The sequence below is a fragment of the Heterocephalus glaber genome, unplaced genomic scaffold (genome assembly GCF_053883595.1).
Source record: "Heterocephalus glaber isolate CG9 unplaced genomic scaffold, H.glaber_assembly_v1.0 deba00001593, whole genome shotgun sequence".
NCBI classification, from domain to species: Eukaryota; Metazoa; Chordata; class Mammalia; order Rodentia; family Bathyergidae; genus Heterocephalus; species Heterocephalus glaber.
The window spans coordinates 975,589-1,001,374 of NW_028258368.1; the positions used below are offsets into that span (position 1 = coordinate 975,589).

Sequence of the window (25,786 nt, forward strand, 5' to 3'; positions counted from 1 at the left end):
GGCAAACAGTATAAGCTAGGAAGGGACAGAAAGTTTTTTCCTCTACCTTCCTAGGTTAAGGTCCTGAGGGCCCTTAAATTAAACTGACATAAGATATATTAATAAGGGGGAGAAGTAGATTTAATTCCATACATAGTTAACATTTTTAGAGTTTTTCCTACGTCTGTTACTCCTCAATTATTTTCAGCTCAAAATAATCCTTATTCTTAAGTAACATATTTCAGGGTGGCATATGCCAGTCCCCTTCAAGCTAAGTATATATTAACTTTATCATACATTCAGCTTAGCTCTTTATGATCTCCTTCCTCTACAGTCACTCTCCTAAACTGTGACAAGTTATTTTTCCAAAAATGCACCTCTGATCATTTCACTCTGCGGCTTCAAAATTTCCCAATTATTACTTGTTCTCTGCCGAATGTAATCTGCTTAGTCTAGATGGCTTGTAAGTCATTTGTCCATTAATAGATTCACTTAATTTTAAAAGTAAATTCTTACTGTGTGACAGAAAGTACTTTAGATGTACCAGAGCAAAGATAACTACAACAACCCTGGTAACTGTGACCATGTGAGTGGATTAAGAGAGACCTTGCAGATTAATAAAGCATAGTTCTGGTGGGTCTGTGGGATGTTTCCAGAGATGACTGGCATGTAGTCCAACAAGTTGGGGGGGGTAAGACCCACCCTGGTTGTGGGTGGCACATACCAATAGGCTTGTAGCCTGGATGGAACAAAAGAGGAAGGAAAGGAATTGGCATATTTTTTCAAGAGCTCCAGTAGGTCCCATACTGGCAGTATGTCCTTGATCCCTCTTGTTCCGTGGCTTCCATGTACTTAGGATGAACAGCTACTAGATCTTCTGTGTCTCTATCCTGCCAATGGCCATTGTGGAATTTCCCATCTCTGATCCTGTAAGCCTACCCTTGCAGAATTGTACATATATTTTCTATTGATTTTGTTCTTCTAGCAAACCCTAATCAATACAGTAACCAAACTCAAGAACTCAAAATGAAGTCCTGGGCTATAAATAGAAATGTCGGTACTGAGCATGTGAACTCATGGGCATGGCTGCGGTTGCTGAGGGGAGTATGAGAAAAAGGATCATGAGTATGTGGGATCCCAACATTTAAAGGAGCAACCATGGAAGAAGAGTCCATGGAGGAAACTGAGGGGGAACAATTGGGAGAAGTTGAGTGGGAACCTGATGAAGTCACCCTTAAAATCAATGGAAAAGATAGCAAAGAAAGAAAATGATTAGCCACACTGTACAAAGCCATCAGTGCTATATGCCACGGAAGTGGTGAAAATCTGATGACAACAGCTTGAAGAGAGAACAGTAAATGAGAAAATGAAAGAGGAGATTATAGGTTATGTTTTTTAGGTACGGAATTTTCAGTAAAGAGAAAGACATAGACCTCCCCAGCCCATCCCTAAGTTTCCAAGCTGCCTAGGAATAGATGTTTCTTTAAAGGAAAAGGTTCATTTGCTAGTTTTCAACCCTGGCTGCTATCAGAGTCACTTCAAAATGCTTTATGAAATAATGATGCCCAGGTCAAATGCTGATCTAATTGATTTTGAGGTCTACCTGACACATGTATTTTCTTTTCTAACTTCAAAAGTGATTCAAATTTGCAGCCAGATTTGAGGATCCTTACCTTAGGCTACAGGGAAGGAATCAAGCACAAGCCTCCCCATGGAGGAAATTTGTGGATGCCTGCTGCATGTGTAGAGAAAGAGAAAAAAATCTTCCTTCCAGCCTTTTAAGTTCTCAGCTGGGACCCTGTATCAAAGAAAGACTAATAAGAGATGTGCATCTCACATATACATGGGAAAAACTCAGGAAATGAGCAACTCAAATAGATGGCTTAGGCTTAGAGCTCTGGCTTATGTAGCATCTTCAACAAAGGTTTATAAAATTGTAGAAAAATGGTAAGATGAAGAAAAGACCTTAAAGAGTAGCAAATTTGGGGGACATAAATGTATAAGAAACTTATGGATCATACACTGGTTAGTAGCTTGTTATATAAATTTCTCTGGTGCCACCTCCAAGCTAATAAGAAATTAGTTGCCTCCAGTGACTAATTCTTGTCCTTCCTAGTACAGGGTGGAAGGTACAACTTTGTATATTCTGCTCTTAGGCAAATAGCAGGAAGAAAGGGAACTTCTCTCACACCTGCTTCTTCCCATTGGCCTTCAAGTCAAAGTAATTTTTATGCCAAAGTGGCATATCTAGGGGTAACATATTCTAGTTTCTTTCACACAGCAGGGACTTTTAGTAATAATAACTAATATTTTTAATGACCCTATGCTGCACTATGCACAGGAATTGACACAGATCATCTTAATGAGGCCGGGGGATTTAGCTCAGTGGTTTCATCGCCTGCTGCGCAAGAGAAAGGCCCCGAGTTCAATCCCTGGTACAAAAAAAAAAAAAAATTACAGATCATCTTAATGTATGATTACAATCAACCTATGAGTAAATTATAATTACCCTCTTCTTTGGTTATGGAAGCTGAGACACAAGAAGATTTGTACTTTAGCCAACATCAAGCACCTGCTGAAAGTAGAGCCAGGATTCACAAGAACCAAGCTGTTTGTTGTGCACCTAACTCTCCTGTGTCACACTTGTAAATTATCAACCCCACCACAAAAGTACCATGACTAGCAATACAGAAAACCAAATAATTAATTCCTATGGTTACACAAAAAAAAGAAAAACTTCCAAAGTGAAAACTTAGAATAAATAACAATATAAAACTAAAAATATTGTCATTTCAGAAGCACCATATTGTAAATATCCAAAGTTATCCTTATATCATTTGCTTGATTATGTAGTGCAGAAATTTAATTCACAGATCTAGCATAATTCAGACAAACTACTACACAGATAATTAATTTTGCTTAAACTAACCCTGAACCTGAATGGCATTTCTATCCTACCTTCCCAAGTGACCCAAAACTGAATGGATGCAATGACATAAACCTAAATAATGATTTAGTAAACCAATTACCAAAAGTTTAGACTTTCCTTCTCAATTAGATGCATGATAGAGTTTGAAATTTGCAGGTAAGTGAAAGTTTGTTAATTATTCACAACAGGTGAACAGAAAAGGATCACCAGCTGCCTTGAATTGTAACTCACAACTAAAATTCATTTCACTAAATGCATATATGTGCATGCATGTGAGTATACACACATGCATGTGTGTGCCCACACATGCACATGCACAAATCTTGCCAGTCCTCAACAAGTAGACATAAACATGGCAGTATGGTATGCACATGTATAACAAATACTCATGCACCTTAATTTTGAAGGACTGAGATCAATCACAGCTTCTGTTGTTGCACTGATAGCCACAGTATTATAGGATCAAAATAAACAGTGGATATTTTTTAATTTGTAAGTGACAGGATGAAGAATATTGTGGATTTTCCCCACCAGACTGTAACAATATTAAGGTATATCAAATTTTGCACCTCATTTATTTAACAATGTCGTTTTTCAGTTACTATAGGGATTTTTAGGTTCTAAGAATATAAGGTTTCACAAATTTCCCAGAACTTATTTTTGAAAAGAAAAAAATTTGTTAGCTCATGAACACTGAATTATAATTGGCTATGCTTCTTTTCTTTTATTAAGTGATAATTTATGAAAGACTACTTCAAGATCATCTAAAATGATGTATTTGGAAAGGCTGAAACAAGGGAATATGTAATCACAATGTAATGTATCAGAATATTTAATTAACATGTAATTACAAAAGAAGGAAATAGTCTCATAGCATTAGTATTCAAAAGTCAACAATGGAACTCTAGTTCAAAGGCTATATGTGCTTAGCTTTAAAATATTTTAATGATGATAACATGACCTTTTATAAAATATTTGCTCAATGATTCTTTTATTTCAAATAGAAAATTATAAACCTGATCTAGAACTTCATATTGAAAAGCTACTGCCTGTGGCTTTCAGATCAGCTCCCTGTCTCTTTACATTCCCCAGCTTCTTCCAGCCTCCCCATCCCAAATGCCTCCCCATCCCAAATGCCTTCCCATCTACAACCTCCTTCATCTACCCCATATATTTCTTCTTTCTACCAAGCCTTGGAGTAGTATTTAGGCTATTCTCCAAAATCAAAGCTTTGTTATTTTAAATTTATAATTAATATTTTTCCAATTTAAGGATCCATAAAAACATATTGAAATGCAATCATAAGAAGTCTCCAGGGAAGTGAGGAAGACATGTCATTTTGTCCATCTAGTTAATGACAAAACACTGGTCAAAGGATGAGATTAACTGTGAATCATAAAGATAATACTAAGAACTATAACAGTGAGTATAGCTCAAAATGAAGCACATTTTAATCCATGGTCATATTCATGAATATGAGGTGGTTTAAATGTTATTGCTTCCTTTAAAGCTGTAAGTTTACTTCTTAGGCCCCTGGATACATGTGTGAGTTTCTTTAGGCAGGGGTCTAGTAATTTGAGCAGGGTATACCTAAACCCAAATCAACTACATACTGCTGAACAGCTTTCCAAAGTGGTTATAACAATTAACACTCCTATCAGCAGGTTATAAGACTTCCTTTTTCTTTTTTGTTTTTCAGTCCTAAGTATTGAACACAGGACATTGCACATTCTAGGCAAGTACTCTACCACCGAGCTACACTCCAACCCATTAGTCTAGTTTTCTAGAGGACTTTCTGATCTTATCATGGATTTCTAGAATTCCCTTATATTTTTTCCTGTATTGAAACAATCCCAGGGCACTTATTTATGTTAAAGCATTTTCTCTCCTTTTTCACATTATTTTAACTACATACTTGCATATATATATATATATATATATATACACACACACACACACACATATATATGTATAATGCATATATATACACATATATATACATATAATGCATATATATATATATATATACTTTAATTTTAGTGTGGTCAAACTTACAAATCTCCTTTACAGTTGAGCTTTTAATACTTTCCTTAAGACATTTTTTTCCACCCTGTATGATAAATATATTTCCTCTATTTTTGTCAATCAGTTTCAAAAATTTGATTTTGGCAATTTTGTTGTTGCAGTTGTTTGTGGATATTTTTGCCTTTAGACATTTAATCTCCAAGGAATTGATTTGTATGTGGTGTGAGCAAGAGACTTAATGATTTTTTTCCCATACCAAAAGCCATATATCATCTTACAATGGATTCAATAGACTCTCTTTCTGCCCACCATGTTGCAACCTCTCATCTAGCGTAAGTTTTCTCACAGGACGAATGGACACCTAGATCTATATTCTATAACATTCACAAATTTATTACTATTCCAAACAATGTACAGTAATTTCATATTAACTTTTATATCATATATGAGTGCTTTATGCTAAGCTTTATATTGTCTTAAAACCTGATAGGGCAATTGTCTGTTCCTTCTTTGCTTATGTATCTTTCTTTTGTTTAATTTTTGTTTTGGAAGTGCCTTAGGTATGTCTGAACTTTTTACTTTTCCATACTAATGTTTTAATCTGTTTCTCAAATTCCAAAAGCTTAGTGGTGGGTTGAAGGGAGGGCTGAGCAAGGGTGAAAAACAAGAACCAAGAGAGACTACGTAAAGGTGCAAATTTCCAATGATGAATGTCATTATATTGTATACCTAAAATGTACCAATGATTAGAATGAATAATCGATAATGCAAAGTAGGAAGAAAAGGTCCAAAGGGGTAGGGGTAGTGGGAGGGACAGGGGAAAGGAAAGAAGGGAAAGGAAAAATGATGAGAAATGGAAAAAATGGAAATAAAGTCTTTGTAAATAGGGAAGGGTGGAGGGCGTGAAGGGAGGGCTAGAAATGGGGTAAAAATAAGAACCAAGATGCATTATGTAAAGGTACAATTCCCAATGAGAAATGTAATTGTGTTGTGTACCTACAGTGTACCAATAAAAGAATTTAATAAAAAAATAAAAAATAAAAATAAATTTTAAAAAAGCTTAGTGGTAGGATTCTGAATGTACTTGTATTGAATTTAAAGATTAATTTGGAGGAAAAAAATGATGTTTTAATGATTTTGAGTCTTTCCCTTCATGGCATAGTATATCTTTGGACTATTTTAAGCCTATTTCAATATTCTTCAACAAAGATTTGCAAGTTTCTTCATAAGATCAACATATCTTTTGTTAAATTTACTCCTGGGTACCTTATAAATTTTGTTGCCATTGTATGTAGGATTTTTATTACATTTTAGAAATAGGAAAACTATTAATTTGAGTACATTATTTATATGAAAACTTTATTAAACTATTAATAGTTATAATATCTTGACAGTTGATTCTCTTGGAACATGTATGTAGATAAGTATTGGCAGTCTTTTTTTCTTTACAATCCCATAAACTGCAGTACTATTCCTTGTCTTAATTTGTTGGTTAGGTCTTAAGAACAAAGTTGAATGTTACAATAATTAGTCTTGCCTCGTGCATTTAAACAGGAATGTTGTATGGTTTCATCATGATATTTAATGCGGCTTTTTGTTAGATGTTCAGCATAAGGAATCAACCTTATTCCTAGTGTATGAACTTTTTAAATCATAAATGAGTACTGGTTTATACATTGATTTTTCTCCATCTACAGAGATGAGCATATAGATTTTGATCTAAATTTCCTATTGTAGTGAATAATATTTAGGAATTTTTCTCATCTTAAAAAAACACAATCCTTGCATTTCTCAAATAAATACTATGTGCTCCTAACACATTTTTGTATACTTTCTATACTCAATTTGCTAATATATTTCTTAGAAATTTTACATCATTTCAAAAAATGTGTTTGTGTTCTTTTTTAAAATCTCTTTACGTTGTTTAGTCATAGAGATTATATTAGTATAAAATTGTTTTGTAATATGGGCATTTCTTCTAAATGTTCCATAAAACTGCCTTGTAAAGCTGTATAGATCTGGTGTCTCATCATTGAATCAGGAAAGGACAGGACAGAATTTTGACTATTATCTCGTTTATTTCATCATTACTATTCTACTCAAGTCTTCTAATCCTCCTTGAGTAAATTGCACAAATCCCCATTTTCTCAAGAAATACATATTTTGTCTATTTTTTCAAAAATTTATATATTTATTGATACTATACTTTGACACTTTAAAATCTCTATTTGTTGGGTTAGTTGTTTTGGTTTTATCTTTATTTTGTTCTATTTATCTTTCATTATTTCATATTATTATTTAATGCCTATCACATTTATTTTAAAGTTTCACATCTATTACTTCTTTTTCTAGGGCTTTGGTCGGTGAAAAATATTAGAGAGGAAGCAGCATGGAGGAAGATGGGGAAGTTGGCGCACTCACGGAACGAAGGCTGATGAGTTTGAAATGGCTTCCCTGTTAGGACCAGATTCAGATCGCTGCTGTAGAAGACAAACAAGCGAAGATGTTTTCCCCTTTGCATCATGGCTCAGTTTGGAGGACAGAAGAATCTGCCATAGGCTACTCAGTTTACAGCCACTGCAGTATCACAGCCAGCAACCTCAGCAGTCCCTTTTAACATAGCCAGCAGTTGCAGTCCCTGTGAGCCTTAGCCTGTCTACTCAGAGATCCAGTCAACAACAGACCCAACCTCAGAAGCAACGTGTTTTCACAGGAGTTGTCACAAAGCTACATGATACCTTTGGGTTTGTGGATAAAGATGTATTCTGAAAGCTTAGTGCTGTCAAAGGAAAAACCCCCCAAGTGGGTGATCGAGTATTGATTGAAGCCACTTATAATCCTAATATGCCTTTTAAATGGAATGCTCAAAGAATTCAAACACTACCAAATCAGAATCAAGCCCAAACTCAACCTTTATTGAAGACTCCTCCTGCTGTACTTCAGCCAATCACACCACAGACATTTGAAGTTCATGGGCAATGCACTTTCCGGTTGCCCTTCTGTCTCTCTTAGGCAGAAGCTTTCTTTCTCCAAATAAATTTTTCCTACTCTTAACCTCTGTTGTTCCTAGAATTCATTCTTCGATTTTAGAGAACATGAGCTCACATTTCAGATATCTAGCAGGTTTGGGAGTTACATGTCTTCCCCCTATATCATTTTGGAGGTCTTCCACCGAGATTACTGGTCAGAGGTAAGAGTTTTCTTTTGTTCCATAGGTTCTAACTTTGGTCTTTTTGCATCATAGGCTGTAACTTTTGTTTCATAGGCTCTGGACATTTGTTTCATAGATTCTGGTTTGTTTCATAAATTCTGGCCTTTGTTTTGGCTTTTGCTTCAAAAGTGTCTTAATTTTAAGTTGTGTTTTAAATGTTTGCATTTCTTGTTTTTCTTATGCATAGTCTTCTGTTAAAATTATGTTTTATTCTTGTTTTGTATGTGTTGCATTTGGACTTAGTTGCTTAATAATGTAAAATGGGTCTCTTACAAAATCGTTTCAGATAAAAACAGTTCAGGCTTTTATTTGTCCCTTATAGAATGCTAAACAGTGGTTACTCTGCCAGCTAGTAATTGCCTTTAAGGCAGCTGCCACTCTCAAAGCAGAGGACAGGTTTCTCTAGTTGCTCTCTGATGAATCCCCACTCCCATTGACACCAATGGCGGGTGGCATGTTGACCAGATAGGGAATTGGGTTCCTTTCAGAGACAGATCTCTGATTGCATGGAACTAGTGGAAACTGAGGTGACAACTGAGGGGTCATGGCCAGGGCTACTCACTGGCAGATACCCAAAGGTCCCTCAGAAGAAACTAGCTCCCAACAGCCCATCCAGGTAATCAGCAGAAAATCTCCACATCTTGTCCCTATCTGGACTCTTCAGTGAGATGAAAAGGGAACTCTGTCAGTGATCACCAGATATCCTCTGTCTCAGAGTGATCTGAAATGATGCCCTCAGAGCCCTTTCTTAAGCCTCCATTAAGAGTTGAGCTACAGGTTTGGACTGCCTTCTCTGCTAGTAAGATAGGATTCTATGTCAGACACAAAAAACAAATCTTTGATAGATTAAAAGCTACCTGAACCTTTTCTCTCCCCACCTCCAGGCACGGTATTCATCATTTATGTGTGTAGGGGGAAAATGCCTTTTCTGATAGGTTATGGACTTTGGAACATTGACTATGGACATATAAAATGCTATATTATGATTTTTGGATGTTTAACCAGCTTGAGCTTTATTTGGACTTTTCCTCCCTGCTAGTGAGTTAAATACTCCCCTTAAACTTTTCTCTAACTCTTGGGAGTTCATTTGAGAATCCCTTGAAGTCAGACCGCTCCTTCCAGAAAGTCAGACTAAGGCAACTTGCAACAACTGTTTTGTGTTACACTAAGGAAAATGGCAATTGGTAACTTGCATTTGTGTTTTTGCATGCTAGCTAGAATATGGGACTATTTTGTTCAGCCTTTCTCTTCCTCCATGCAGGTGCATAGGAAGTTGATAAAGGTGCCTTTACTAATGTGGACTGTGGCTGCTAGGAAGACCTGAGTTACAAATACTTAGTGAATTTAAAATGGACCTTAAAGGAGTAGCCTTGTCTTGCTAATAAAAGTTGCCTAAATGACTGGATAGACAACAGAAATTTCTCAGTGCTTTTTCTGCCCTAGGGTACAGGGAAGAATCTCTGACTTACCATCTCTGGAAGTGATCTCTTTTGAAGGAAAAGTGCCCTAATTTGACTGTTGACTTAATTTCCTCTCTCTCTTTCAAGGAACTAGATAGCAGTGGTTTAAATCTCTTGATTTGCTAGCAATACTTCCTTCTCTAAACATGATTGTTACGGCTGAAGTCAATTGTAACTTGCACTTTCAGAGTGCCAGGGATTTAGCCCAGTGGTTCTGCTGCCTGCCTCGAAAGTACAAGGTCCCGAGGTCAATCCCCAGTACAAAAAAAAAAAAGTACCTACTAGAGTAAGGATATGAGTTACCTGAGGAAGATAAGATCGCACTCTGGTAAAGGGCAGATAGTCCACTTGGGTTTTATTTTCTAGATCTCTCTCCAGACAGTAGCTACCTACCCTGGAATGGTATAAACCTTGGAGGACACCCTGGGGGATGCCCTAGGGGGCACAGGAATCAATCAGAGACTAATGGGATGCCATATTTGTTTCTCTTGTTTCAGATTAGGAACTCCATATCTGAACCTCTTACTCCTTTGGAATGTATTAAGGAACAATTTAATATTTCTCTACACCCTCATATGGTGTGCCTACCTCCTTAAGCCAAGTACACAGAGGAAAGTACTATGATGCTATCTCACAATTAGAATTATACTGTAAAAGAGAGAAAATAGTCAAAATCATCTTATGTTGAGATTTTCTTTACATTAAGTAGTAATTCTTGGTTATGTTCAAATGTAAATGTGGGCCATAGAAAAATGAGAGACACTTCACCTTTAATACATTCAGTACCTCTAAGCCTGAAGCTACTCCTCACCCTTTAAAACCTGAGAACAAAGTTTCCAAGACAACTTTAACCCTAACCACCAGGTGCTGAGGGTGGAATTTCTAGGCCAGCCATAATTAAAACCTCCATGTGGCTATATCCATCTTTAGCTAAGTTGCTCAGGTCTTTCAAAGACAACATCCTTTGCAGGAAGTAAATGGCAAATATGGGACTACCTGTGTTCATATGTCTTTTTCTCTCAGTGATCTAAGACAGATCAAATGAGACCTAAGAAAGTTTTCAAATGACTCTGATATGAACACTGAGGTCTTTAGAGGACTTATTCAGACCTTTGGACTAGATTAGAAAGATGTGAAGTTGCTCTTAAATCAAACATTGATTTCTAATGAGAGACAGGTAGTATTACAAGCTGCTATTACATGTAGAGACAAATATTATCTTAATTTTGGAAGCTCAAAAGATGAGCAACCAGGAGAACAACTGGTTCTGACTGGAACACAAGCATTCCTATACAAGCCCTCACTGGCCTGCCAATCAGATAGGAGATTAAATAGAAGACATTTTCAGTCATGAAAATGTCTTCATTCTTGAAGGTCTAAGAAACATGAAAACTAAGTCCTTCAGTTATTTTAAATTGTCAACTATTTACCAGGAAAAAGATGAGGACATCCCTACATCCTGATTTGATGAAAGGAATGCTATAGTTTTTTCCAAGTCAGTCTTGAAATATGCAGATGGTACGCTGTTATGTGCCCCCTCAGAAGAGCTTTCTAGCCAAGACATCCACTTTGCAGAATTTTCTAACAGACAGGGGTTATAATGTTTCTAGATCTAAGGCACAGCTTTGCAGACTTGAGGTAAAATATTTAGGCCTTATTAAATCTAAGGGAACCCAAAGACTGGGGGAAAAAAGAATTAAACCAATTCTTTCCTTTCCACAGCCCAAGACTCTAAAACAGCCAAGGAGATTCCTAAAAATTACAGGCTTTTGTTGCTTTTAGATAGCAGGATATAGTGAGATGGTGTGACCCCCTCAATTAGCTTATTTTAAAACTCCAAAAGACAGATACCCATATTTTAACCTGGGAACCTGGTTCTGAGACCACATTCCAGAAGCTGAAACAATCACTTTGAAGTGCCTGCCTACAGGACACCATCTCAGTTTGTATGTTAATGATAGGTAAAACATGGATTTGAGAGTGTTTCTACAAGATCAGGGACCTGCTCAACAGCCTGTAGGGTATTTAAATCATAAATTAGATATTATAGATTCAGAGTAATTCAATAAAAGGGTAAGCTCTAAACAATATAGTTAAAACACTTTCATTCTCTTTAAAGAGGTAAAAAAGCAGCCATTTGGGTTCTTTGATTATTGGTTTAATTTTCTGCTTGGCAATCCAGTTGGAGACAATCAAAGCTTTTGTCTCTAGAGACATGGTTTGCTAAGGATTCCAGATCCACTCTGGAAAAGCTCCTGATCTCAATTGTCCTTCTGCACCTGAAATGGTTAAGATTTTGCTCTTGTGTCATACTTAAAGGCACTCTTCTGTCCCTTGTCCACTGCCCTGCCCCGGAGAAATAACACAGTTTGATTCAAGGCACTTCCCTCCTCTGTGGCTGCTGGATTTCAAGACAAAGTTTCCAGAATGGTGAGTTTTCCCTCCCAGGAATCCTTCCAGAATAAAGCTGACCTTCATTTATCTCTGAGCTACATAGAAAACTGGTCTAGGTTTAATCCTGAAACTCTCAAAAAAATAAATGTAAAAGTTTTAGTCTAGATTTATCTGTCTTTCAGCCCTCAGGCAAAATTAGAGAATAGTAAGACAGCTAACCTGGCTCTGGCCACTTCCTTGCACCTCTAGCCTGATGCCACTGGCAGTGGACAAGATAAAGTCTAAGGGACACCTTAGATTGGGCACAGAACAAGAGGGATGGACAGGGATGCCTTCTTTTCCTTTGTTTTGTTTTTTTTTCAAAATGGGAAAAACTGTCATAGGTAGACATCTGCAGCACAGCAGTTTGGAGCCTTGGCAGGCCTTCTTCCCTGACTGCTTGGAATTCATACTTAGCTCCAAAGAGGGTCACCTAGTCTCTTCTACATGCAAACCTGGCTTGAGTGGACCCCCACTGGAGATAGTTAAAATTATCTTTAACAGTTTGTCCCTTTAGAGGGAACAATTACATGGGGCTATCAAACAACTATGGTTATCAAAGTAACAATGAACAGCCTGTATAGCTGGGTATTCCAGTCAGATAAACTGTCAGTTTAGGACCCATCTTAAAATGGTCTTTGCTTTCACAGGTATCAAAGATTTTTATTCCTTTTGATTCTTATTACAAGAGATCTCTGTTAATTGACTTACAAAGTTCTGACTAGTCTTTTTTATGTTTATAAACCTAAAAATTATAAAACATTATAATTCAACTTGGCCAAATACATCTGAGTGCACTCTGGTTTATAAACAAGTTGTCTTATTTGTGTGTCTACCTATCTGTTCAATTTGTTATAACACATGCAGCTGTTATGTTTGAGCTTTTTTTTTTTGGCATTTTGGATTTTTTAAGATGTTTGCCAATAACTCAAGTTGGTATATAGATAAATATAATTAAAGACATGCTTCCCCCAGGTTGCCAGATGATCCAAATAATGTTAACTGGTTTTACAAATACAGTACATATTGTTGTCTGTGTATAACTTGAGAATCTTTCATTGGTCAAAATAATGTGCTAATTGTTATGATCTGGCTCTCACAGGTCATCTAAAAATTTGTTAAGATAATTAAATAAAGACTCTTGGGCTCAGGAAAACTACTGGACAGGACTCCCCTTGGTAAATAAAGGAGTGGCTGCCTGGAAAAAAGTTTATTCCAACCTTTGTTCACAAACGGGACCCCAATAATTTCCATAGCCTTGTGGGAAATACATTGCTAAACATATTATTGTGGTATGTATACATTGGTCATGATCTAAGTTTTCTGTGGGAAAACAAGGATTTATTTAAAATGCTCTTGGTACAAAACAAAATTAAGGGACAAAGGGTTTCATGTAACTGATATTCATTGTTATTTCATGGTATATATATTCATGTCTTCTGGTTGTACAAGTCTTCTAAGATATTGTTTATGGTAATTATCTTTTTTGAGTCAGGTATCTGCCTTTCTCTTGTGCTCTACCTACTTGTGATAAGAGGTACATATCAAGCCAACATGAAATAGCCAATCAAATAATAGTTTTCTTAAAAACTTATGTGATATATGTTATAAGTGTCACCACACTTAGGGATGTTCAGTCACCAAACAGTTGAAATAGTGTCACACACTAAAATTAGAGGCTAGATATTATGAACTCCTAAGGTACATTTATAGGCCAATATGTATGTTCTCTTTAGATGGCATCTTTCTAAAGGATAACAAATAAGAGTTTTCTTTATGTCACTAAATGTCTTGTGATTAGATGGAGGTGCTTGACTGAAAGACTATTCCATACTAAGATGGGTATGTAAGTGTTACAAAGAAAATGTCCTCATGGTTGCCATGCTAAAATACTATGTGTAGCTCTTAATCTTAAGTTTCTCTATAATATATAACTATTGTCTGTTAACATTATGCAGAGATTCAACTACTAAAACAACAATGGTTGATAAGAAATAACAGCCCTCTAACTGTGCTTTATACTTCAAAATTGCTTGATGTTTTAACTATTATAATGGTTAAGCTCACTGCTCCTACTGAAATACATGTGTCACTGATCTTCTCTTCTGGGTGTTCAACAACTAAAGTTTGGAGACCAAAACTAGAAAGGTAACTGGGCTATGAGGACAGCCAATATTTTGGCCCTGGCCCCTCAAGGTCAACAAAGAATCCAGGACATAAGGGAACCTTTTCTACAGGATCCTACATCTTTGGTAAGTCATTCAACATCCTGAGCAGGGAGATTGCTGGGCACAAGAGGACAAATGTACTATGTGCCAAAGGAGGGTCACAAAGAGGGAAAAATCTCCCACACCTTCACTGAAACCAACATAGTCAAGCAAGGCCATGACCCATCCTGATGGATGACACTGTCAGAGGAGCTGAGAGGCTCTATGCATGGTTCATAAGTAATGCCTGAGGAGATTTAACTGACCTTGATAGATAGCAAGAGGTTCATACTGATTAACACAGGTCTCACTTTAACTTGGTCTTAAACACCCAGCAGAAAAGAGTAACCAAAAGAGGTACAAAATAATGCCATAGTAATAAAGCTAGATGTAAAAAGGGGCTCCAGTCACTGACCCCTTCTGGCAGTTTCTAGCTGCACCAGTAGCTGACTACAGTTATGGATCATTAGGAAAAAAACTATGGTTTCTAAGAGCTCAGCTAGAGTTTTAAATTTTTTAAGTGAGATTTGTTCTTCAAATTGTCTCTTCTTACAGCTAAAACTAGAGAAATTTATGACGAAGTATTAGACTTATACATAACCTTTATCAATGAAAGAATCTAAGAGACAGCAGGTTACAACCACTATTTCAATTTCTAAGTATGACTTTCTCCTCAACCTGCCCTTCCATTCTAGTGTGCTCATGCTTAGATTATATGTGCTCTAATTTCTTAAAAGTTTTGTTTATTCTTGCATATAGGCTGCCAAACTCCAAGCAGTCATACAAATGGAACCAGTAACAAATGTTCTAGACTTCTTTTACTGGGATCCACCAGATCGACCTTGGAAACAGGTCATAATTACTAAACTATGCAATACAACTTCTATGTTGGATTCTGAAGTTCCCTGGACCTTCTTGTCCTCTTTGTGGGAGGCCATTACTAGTTCCTCCCAGTGATAACACTTGTTGGCTATATTCATAGCAATTCTGCTGACCTTATAATTTGGTCCATGTATTAACTGTTTCTTTGGCTTTGTCTCCTCCAGACTCAAAGCTATATGGCTACCAAGATGACAATGCCTGGCACCTATCAAGGGCCTTTAGATAGACTCTCTGTAGAGTAACTCTAACTGCTGATCACAACTACGACCCTTTTCAGCTGGAAGTAGCCAGAAAGGTCTTCACCCTTTGCCCTCTCACAGCAGTTAGGGGTACTTCTTCAGGGGGGGAATATTGCAGATAGGTAAGTTAATTAGATATCGTGTGTGCAGTTAGACAGGGCCAGTCCTCCAGGAACCAACACAGCAAGGAACCAACATGGAGAACAATTGAGGCACATTCACTGGTTAGCATTATAAAAAGAAGAGGCACTACTTCCCATAGAAATAGATGGCAGTGATTGATATTCTAAATGGGAAATTCCTTGTATATGACTTGTTTTCCCATTTGACCCCCATTTAATCAATATTACCTGAGCAACTGTATCTGTAATCTTATTGGTTGATCATGGTTTTGTCCCACCTCATGCCCACCTTGTAAATTTCTGTTGCATCTTATAGTTTTGTCCCACTTTGTACCCACCTCACCACATAGCTTTGCTGAATAAAACATCTTTGAAAAGTGGGGTGAGCAGGCAACCCACTTTCCAGTCCCCCTTCTGTCTCTCTTAGGCAGAAGCTTTCTTTCTCCCCATAAATTTTTCCTACTCTTAAAAAAAAAACATTTGGAGTTCAGGCTCAGCCCCAGCCTCAGTCCCTGCTGCAGGCACAGATTTCAGCAGCTTCTCTTGCACCACTGCTGCAGATGCAGCCACAGACCTTACTTCAGCAGCTGCAGCAGAAAGCTGCTTTATTGCAGCCTCCTGTTCATATAGTTTCACAGCCAGCACGAAGGTTAGATCCAGCATCTAGATTTTTGGGACAGAATGACAGAGGGGATCAAGTGCCTAATAGAAAAGATGACTGAAGTTGTGAAAGACAGAAAGACATAGATCCAGAGAAAGATCACCTCAGAGGAAGCGATCCCAGGAGAGATCTCCCCAAAGAGAGAGAGAGAGAACGGTCACCTAGGAGAGTTTGACGTGTTGTTCCACATTACACTGTGCAGTTTTCCAGATTGCCATAGTTGTAACATGATGGAACTAAGTCGCTGTTATCAGAATTTAGACATACCTAGTGACTTTTTTGATGCTCAATTTACGTGGATGGATGCTTTCCCTTTCTCAAGACCAATTCAGCTGGGAAATTACTGCAATTTCTATGTAATGCACAGAGAAGTAGAGTCCTTAGGAAAAAAACATGGCTGTTCTTGGCCCACCGGATGCTAATTACTTCTATAGTGCAAAGGTAATGCTGATGGCTAGCCCTAGAATGGAAGATTTGTATCGTAAGTCATGTGCTCTTGCTGAAGACCCACAAGAGCTTTGGAATGGATTTCAACATCCTGCTAGACTTGTTAAGTTTTTAGTGGGCATGAAAGGCAAGGATGAAGCCATGGTCATTGAAGGCCATTAGTCTCCATTGGATGGACCAAACCCAGAAAAAGACCCCTCTGTGTTGATTAAGGCTGCTATTCATTGTTGTAAGGCTCTGACAGGCATTGACCTAAGTGTATGCACACAATGGTACTGTTTTGCAGAGATTCACTACCATCGCCCTAAGGAGACCCACAAGGGGTGTACAAGTCCAGCTCATGTGGAGACTGGTTTTATTTTCCCTGGATGTCTGGCATTGCCTTCCCACCTGCTCACAGTGGGAAACCCTCTCCCAAGGATACAAGCAGCAGCTGGTGGAGAAGCTTCAGGGTGAACGCAAGGAGGCTGATGGCAAACAGGATGAAGAAGAGAAGGATGATGATGAAGCTAAAGAGATTTCTATGCCTACCCATTGGTCTAAACTGGATCCAAAGACAAAGATAAACACTCTCCAAAAAGAATTAGAAAGTTGAGCTCTTAGTTCCAAAGGATTAAAATCCCAGTTAATAGCTCATTTGACAAAATAGCTTAAAGTAGAAGAACAGAAGGTATTAGAGAAATCCGAGAAAGAAGAGGAAGAGGAGGATGATAGGAAATCTGAAGATGACAAAGAGGAAGAAGAGAGGAAACACCAAGAGGAAATGGAGCTCCAGCATCAGGAAAGAAGATACATTTTGCCTGTTGAACCAGCCATCATTGTACATCCGAATTGGGCTGCAAAAAGTGGCAAGTTTGATTGTAGTATCATGTCTTTGAGTGTCCTTTTGGATTACAGATTAGAGGATAGTAAAGAACATTCATCTGAGGTTTCATTGTTTGCAGAACTTTTCAATGAAATGCTTTGGAGAGATTTTGGTGTGAGAATATACAAATCATTACTGTCTGTTCCTGAGAAAAAGGACAAAAAAGAAAAGGCCAAGAAAAGTAAAAAAGGTGAGAGAAAAGATAAGAAAGAAGAAAGAGATGATGAAACTGATGAACTGAAGCCCCAAATGGAGAAAATCAGGAGATGATAAAGATAAAAGAAGAAGATAAAGATGAAAGGAAGAAAGAAGATAAAAGATGATTCTAAAGATGATGATGAAACTGAAGAAGATAATAATCAAGATGAGTATGACCCAATGGAAGAAGAAGAAGCTGAGGATGATGAGGATGATAGCGATGAGGAAGAAATGAACAAATGAGATTACAAAAGAGGTATCAATAGATACTGCGAGGAGAAGCCATCTAAAGATAAGGAAAAAGAAAAGACTCAGATGATCACAATTAACAGGGATCTCTTAATGGCCTTTGTTTATTTTGATCAAAGCCATTGTAGTTACTTTCTTTAAAAAGATTTGGAAGAAATACTCTATACTCTTGGACCACATCTTTCTTGAGCTTAGGTAAAGAAACTTCTTAATAAAGTAGTACTTTGAGGATCTTGCTTTTATCAGAAATTAACAGATACTTCAAAAGATGAAGAAAATTTCAGATGAAATCTGAATCATTGCAGGAAGATGTGCTAGGCAACAGGTTGTTACTTCTGACCCCAACAGTAAAACAGGAATTAAAGGACATGGAAGAAAATGTAGGACTTATTGTGTATAATGGTGCAATAGTAGATGTAGGAAGTCTCTTGCAAAAAATACAAGAAGAGTGAAAAAGTAAGAGCTGAAGTAGAACAGAAGCTACAATTAAAAGAAGAAAAAACAGATGAAGATCAAAAAACAATATTAAGTTTGGAAATTTCCAACAAAAACCTCTCTGGTGAACTCAGAGACCTTAAAGAAAACTTAAAGGTTTCTGAAAACATGAATTTGCAGTTTGAAAAGCAACTGAATAAGACAATCAGAAACTTATCTACAGTAATGGATGAAATCCACATTGTCCTCAAGAAGGATAATATAAAAAAATGAAGACAAAAATTCAAGGAGAATGGTGTAAGTGTATGATAAAATTTGTATAGTGATGAGGAGTGATGTTAAATAATGTAATATATAAAAAATCATGATACAAGAATGTTTGGTGGTGATGCACGTTTGATTTTAGTAGTATAAATGTTAGTTCAAATGATGTATAAAGGTTTATGAATGTGAGTCTGCTTTTTGAAAGTTGCTTATAATTTCTAGTGTTCAAATTTATTAAACACTCTTTGAGTGAAATAATTTTCATTGAAAAATGTTTTAGGATGAACTTTGTTATAGTTTTAACCCCAATAAAGTTCATCAGTTTAAAAAAAATATTAGAGAGGATATTATGAACTTCCAGTACCTGTCCCCATTTCAGAAGTAGTAAACTCTGAGCCAATTTTTATTCACTTCTTACTGTACCTATATCCTACTATTCCTTGGTTATTGTGAGGTAAAAAAAAAAAAAAAGACATTATGTCATTCCATCCATACATCTTGCAATACAGAGCTGTAAAAGAGAATGGCTCTTAAAAATATAACTACATTTACATTGTCATCCCTGATAATATAAAAAACTTTAATATCACCAGATCAATTCAGTGTTCGATTTTGCTTGCTTTTTTGTAATTTTATAGTATTATTTTCTATCACGTTTTTATAAAGGTCCATTCATTGCAACTCATTAATATATTTTAAGTCTCTTTTCATGTATGGTTTTCTTCCAATTTTTAAGTTGTTGTCTTTTGCTGTTTTAAGAAACTTTTTGGTTGTCCTGTATAGCATCTCTTAGCCTGGAATTTGCTAAATGCATATTACTTTAAATATCCTTCTACATCTGGGATTTCTACAAAATACTAGTAAGCTCTATAAACCCAGTCACCTAAAGGTTCAATATTTTGTTTAGAAAGAATGCCATATATTTGCAACACGAAAATATATGTAATATCTGATTGGATTTTTTTTTTTGTAATATTAGCGGCCAGTGATGACAAATTCTCTAGAACTTCTCAAGTTGAAGTTCAGGTTACAGGTTGCAAAAGGGTCATTTTTAATTTTTATTATTCATTTTGCAATCACATTCTTGAATGTAGTACTCCCAAAAAGAGAAATTTATATTCCTCAAGAATGTGTGGAAGTAGTTATAGTGTAGTTATAGTTCAAAACTATAGAATAAAAATGTCTTATTCTTTCTCATATTCATCAACTTTTAAAATTTTGAGTTGGTACTTCAATAGCTTCCAAACATGCTAACCATTGTGCATTTAGGAATTCACACATTTAAACATATTTCATATGTTGTGATCTTTATTGATTATCAAAATTTTCCCTCTCTGCCCTGTGAAAACTTTTCCAAATTAGCCCTTAAGTCTCTTTGGCCCATTATTTGCATCCTTTGCCAGCTTCCTTGATTTCTTCATTTTTAGCATCCCTCTCTGCTCCTTCCAACTCTTGTTCCCCTTACCATTTGTGAAAGCTCTATTTCCTTTTTTTTTTCATCTCTCTTTTTTTAAAATCCTTTTTCCTTTTCTTCCCTCTCACCTTCCTTACTGATTTCTGGTATTACTAGATATTGCAGGCTCTTACAAATTCCCTATGCTGAAAAATCTGCACTCAGACACTTCTCTGTGGATTCATGGCTTATACTGATAAAATAGCATTTAGAGACCATACTGGACACAAGGAGTGCTCATTTGTCCAGGGATGCTTGATTAATCTTCACCCATTAGACCTTTTCAGTGAACATAGCAAGAAAACAATCTTATAGATGAAATAATTCATGAACTTTTACTGATTAATTATAATTCAAATGCAGAGTTTCTACTGAACCTTATTGATCTCACATCTGCATCCTTTTATCCCACACTGAAAACCTTGGTTCTCTGGGCCAGGGATTTAGCTCAGTGGTTCCAACACCTGCCTCAAAAGCACAAGGCCCCAAGTTCAATCCCCAGTACCAAAAAAAAAAAAAGAAAGAAAGAAAGAAAACTTTGGTTCTCAATGACACCAATATAAAATATTCACTTTCTTTTTCTTCTAACACACAAAGCACTGAGACTAATACTACTTCTAAAAGCATGTCTTGACTCTTTTTGTCCTACAAATATATATCTCAAAATATAAGCAAATTCTTTTTAGAAAATAACTGGGGATATTTCCTCTCTGTGTAGTTATTGCTTTATTATTTCCAGTTGTTTAGATGGTAGTTATCCAAGTTCCTATTTGTGGATTGTCATGCTTTGTACTGAATGTTATATGCATTAAAACTTCTGTATGTAAGGTCACCTTTCAGTCTTAAGAGAAATCCAATAGCAGAGGCATACCTCCTTAGCTACATTCACCAGTGCCTCTGCCAAGATCATAAAAAGTTTCACTAGTTATGAACTAGTTTTAGATTCATTTGTGCCTCCATGATTCATCAACTTTCAGCATAAATTTAGAGTTCCAACTCTCAAAGTGATTCCCTTTCCTTTCATAATAAAAATTAACTGCTGTTTCCAAATTTACAAGTAAAAATATTTCTGTTTCTATTAACATAGAGGGCAGGGTTTGCCCAACTTCTTCCATTAGGCAATGCTATGGTTTGGATATGGTATGAGTGTTGAAATTTAAACATCATCATGAAGAATGAAGAAGGCAGAAAGTTAATATGACTGTGGTGTTAAACTGTAGAGCCTCTGAGAAATGTTTAGGATTAGATAAGTTTGTCAGGGTAAAGCCTTCAGGATTGAATCCTGGTGAGTTTATAAAAAGAGGGAGACCAGAAGAGATATATACACAAGCAGGCATGTGCATGTCTCTTACCACATGATGTCTGGTGTTGCCTGGGGACTTTGCCAGAAAGAAGGCTATCACCTGGTACAGCCCCTTGACCTTGGACCTCCAGAATTGGGAACCAAAGTAAGTCTCTTTTCATTAAAACTTACCCAGTCTGTGTACCATGTTATTAGCAACAAAAAACTGACTAATCAAAGCAGCAAAGCCAGTACCTTCTCTTGAGTATGCCTGGGATAGCTTTAAACTCCAGAGCCTAAAGTGGATTTCTATTGCAGGGCACCCTACACCCTTGCCACACCACTATTGTTCTGTGCTCCTTCTTCATTTAGGTTCCTGGAGTCTCCCATTTTTGTCATAAACCTAGTTATGTATTTCTTAATATTTAAAAATATTAGGTGCTGAGTAGGAGGCTTCTGGGCCCACCTACCACTGCTCCCAGAATAGAAGGGTTGAGCTGTGCAGATGCCAGCAACAAATCCCCACCCCCACTCCCCTTCAAAATGAGAAGACATGTAAACAAGCCTCAGAATCAGAATTGAAGATCACCTAGAGAAACCCCAAAGGGAAACGAGTTGGAACACTCTGACACTCAACCACCTAGACTCCCTGAACTAGCATCAAAAGAGGATCTCGAAAAAACGAAATCAGAAGTAATTTCTCACCTAACAGCAGAGATTGTGCTCATAGTCCAAGACATGATTAATAAATCTAGAGGAAACAGATTAAAAAAATAGAGGAGCTGAGAAACATGATGGAATCCCAACATAGGAAACAAATGGAATCCATAAAACAGATGCAAATAGATTTCCAGGAGATTAAAAACTCCATTGAAAGTCTAAACAGCAGAATGAGCCAATGTGAGGACAGAATTTCAGATACAGAAGAAAAGTTTGCAATTAATGACCAGGAAAAGAAAAATTGCTTTAAAATTACAAAGGACCACAAGAAATCAATCCACCAACTGCTAGACGATGCAAAAAAAGCATAACATAAAACTGACTAGAGTCAACGAACAAACAGGAGAAAGTGCTGATGACATAAAAAAATCTTTTCACAGAAATAATGGCAGAGAACTTCCCAAGCAGGGGAAAAGAACTTGACATACAGATAAGTGAGGAATATATGACTCCAAATAGAGATGATCAAAAAAAATGTACACATGGGCATATAATTCTTAAGATTCCAGAAACTCAACAGAAGAACAAAATTCTACAAGCAGTTAGAGAAAAGAAACAAATCACATACAAAGGAAAGCCCAACAGAATCACAGCAGACTTCTCAATGCAAACCCTCAAGGCAAGAAGAGCTTGGAGTGACATATTGGAAGCCCAAAAGGAAAACAGCCTCCAATCCAGATTGATGTACCCTGCAAAACTATCTTTCAAAGTTGATGGAGAAATAAGATTCTTTCATAACAAAGAGCACCTTAGGAATTTCGTGAATACCAAACCAGCACTCCAAAAAATTTTAGACAAAATCCTAGGAAAAGACAATGAGGATCACAACCCTAGGAAGCAAAGCAGAATGAATCCAGTGGGCACAACAAGAAATTAAAAGCAAAGTGGGAGAATCCAACAAAAAGAAAAAGTGATGACAATGATAAGTCAATACATATCAGTTATAACAATCAATGTTAATGGTCTCAACTGACCAATCAAAACAAATAGACTGCCAAATGGCTCAAGAAGCAAGATCCAACAATAGGCTGCATACAAGAAAGACACTTCATTCAAAAAGAAACTCATAGACTGAAAGTTAAAGGGTGGAAAACAATACTCCATGTGACAGGAACCAAAAAAAAGCAGGAATAGCTATCCTCTTTGCAAACCAAGTGGAATTCAAACCAACACTGATTAAGAGAGACAAAGAAGGACACTACATTCTTGTAAAGGGAACAATCCAAGAGGAAAAGATGACAATCATAAATATCTATGCACCAAACACTAGTGCACCCAACTATATAAAACAAATACTAATGGACATGAAAAATCATATAAGCACTAATACAATAGTAATGGGGGACCACAGCACCCCTCTGTCACAAGTAGATCAACTAGAAAAAAACAAGCAATGAAATACTAGAACTCCATCGAACTCTTGAACAAATAAATTTAACAAATGTTTACAAAGTGTTCCACTCCACAAAATCACAATATACAATCTTTTCAGCTGCATACTGAAAAGGGGGTTGTTCTTTAAAATAGACCACATACTCGCTCATAGAAAATATTTAGTTAAGTGCAAAGGAATTGAAGTTATCCCCTGTATATCATCAGACCATAGTGCAATGAAATTGGAGAACAATAGCAAAAGAAACCACAAGAATTTCATAAACACATGGAAATTGAACAGCACACTTCTGAATAACCAACGGGTCACAGAGGAAATTAAAGAAGAAATCACACAGTTCCTTCAATTAAATGACAATGACAATACAACATATCAGAATCCATGGGACACAATGAAAGCAGTCTTACGAGGGAAATTCATAGCAATGAATACCCATATTAGGAAAACAGAGCAAGCACAATTAAGCAACCTGATGTTGAACCTCAAGCTTGTATAAAAAGAAGAGCAGGACATCCCAAAGCTCATACAAGGAAGGAAATTATAAAGATCAGAGCAGAAATCAATGCAATGGAGACTAAGAGAATGAGACAAAATATCAGTGAAGCCAAGAGTTGGTTGTTCAAAAGAATCAACAAAATTGACAAACCCTTCACCAACCTTATCATAAAAAGGAAAGAAAAGGCCCAAATCTATGCAGTTAGGAATGAAAAGGATGAAATTAGAATGGATCCAGCAGAAATCCAGAGGATCATCAATACCTACTTCCAGAACCTATATGCCAAAAAGATGGAAAACACAGAAGAAATGGACAGATTCCTAGATACATATGAATTACCAAAGTTGAATGAAGAAGACCTAAGAATTCTAAACAACCCAATGTCAGTCAATGAAATTGAAAATGTAATTAAAAACTTACCAACTAAGAAAAGCCCAGGTTCTGATGGCTTCACTGCTGAAATCTACAAGATATTTAGAGAGGAACTTCTGCCACTACTGTTGAAACTCTTCAATGAAATTGAAAGGGAAGCAATACTCTCAAATTCATCCCTGGAAGCAAGCATCACCTTAATCCCCAAAGCAGAGAAAGACCCAATGGAAAAGGAGAACTAAAGGCCAATCTCACTAATGAACATAGATACAAAAATTCCTAATAAGACACCGGCAAATAGAATGCAGAAGATCATCAAGAAGATCATACACTCTGACCAAGTGGGATTCATCCCAGGGATGCAGGGATGATTCCAGGGATGCAGGGATGATTCCACATACACAAATCAATCAATGTAATATACTATATCAATAGAGCCAAGGACAAAAGCCATATGATCATCTCAATAGATGCAGAAAAAGCATTCCACAAAATCCAACATGCATTTATGATAAAAATCCTACAAAAATTGGAATAGGCGATCTCTACCTCAATCTGATAAAAGTCATTTATGGAAAAACAGCAGTCAATATCATACTAAATGGTCAAAAACTGAAATCCTTCACACTAAAATCAGGAACAAGACAAGGATATCCACTATCACCACTCCTGTTCAATATAGTTTTGGAAACATTAGCCACGGCAATTAGACAAGAGAAAGAAATAAAAGGAATAGAGATAGGAAATGAAGAAGTCAAATTGTCATTATTTGCAGATGATATGATACTCTATATAAAAGACCCCAAGAACTCCACCAAAAGACTTCTAGACTTAATAATCAAATTCAGTAAAGTAGCTGGATACAAGGTCAACACACAAAAATCAATAGCTTTCCTCTACACGAATGACAGACTCATTGAAAGAGAAATAGGACAAACAATTCCTTTCAAAATAGCATCCAAAAACCTGAAATACCTAGAAATCAACCTAACAAAAGAAATCAAAGACCTCTTCTCTGAAAACTATAGCCCTCTGAAAAGAGAGATTAAAGATCATAATCAGAAAATGGACAGACATCTCCTGCTCTTGGGTAGGAAGAATCAACATAGTGAAAATTGTCGTACTTCCAAAACTGCTGTATAGATTCAATGCAATCCCAATTGAAATACCAGCAGCATACTTCATGGACCTTGAGAAAACAATCCAAAAATTCATTGGGAACAAGAAGAGACCTAGAATAGCAAAAGCAATTCTAGGTAACAGAGACATAGCAGGGGGTATTACTACCCCCAACTTGAAACTATACTACAAAGCTACCATGATAAAAACAGCATGGTACTGGCAAAGAAACATACCTGAGGACCAGTGGAACAGATTAGAAAATGCTGAAACAACTCCAGACACACTCAGCCACCTCATCTTTGACAAAGGAGCCAAACACCTCAATGGAGGAAAGATAGCCTC

The 25,786-nt window shown here is 36.6% G+C and overlaps 1 protein-coding gene and 1 pseudogene across 1 annotated transcript in view; both read left to right on the forward strand.

The window, feature by feature from the left end:
* Positions 1–7,171: 7,171 nt before the first annotated feature.
* On the forward strand, positions 7,172–18,731 carry LOC101706679 (cell division cycle and apoptosis regulator protein 1-like; annotated as a pseudogene).
* Positions 18,732–21,417: 2,686 nt separating this feature from the next.
* The window catches only part of Nox3 (NADPH oxidase 3), an 88,703-nt gene continuing 84,334 nt past the window's right edge, over positions 21,418–25,786 (forward strand). Inside the window, exon 1 of the mRNA XM_021237957.2 lies at positions 21,418–21,507. Coding sequence (XP_021093616.2) covers positions 21,418–21,507 — 90 coding nt within the window. The remainder of the gene's footprint in view (positions 21,508–25,786) is intronic.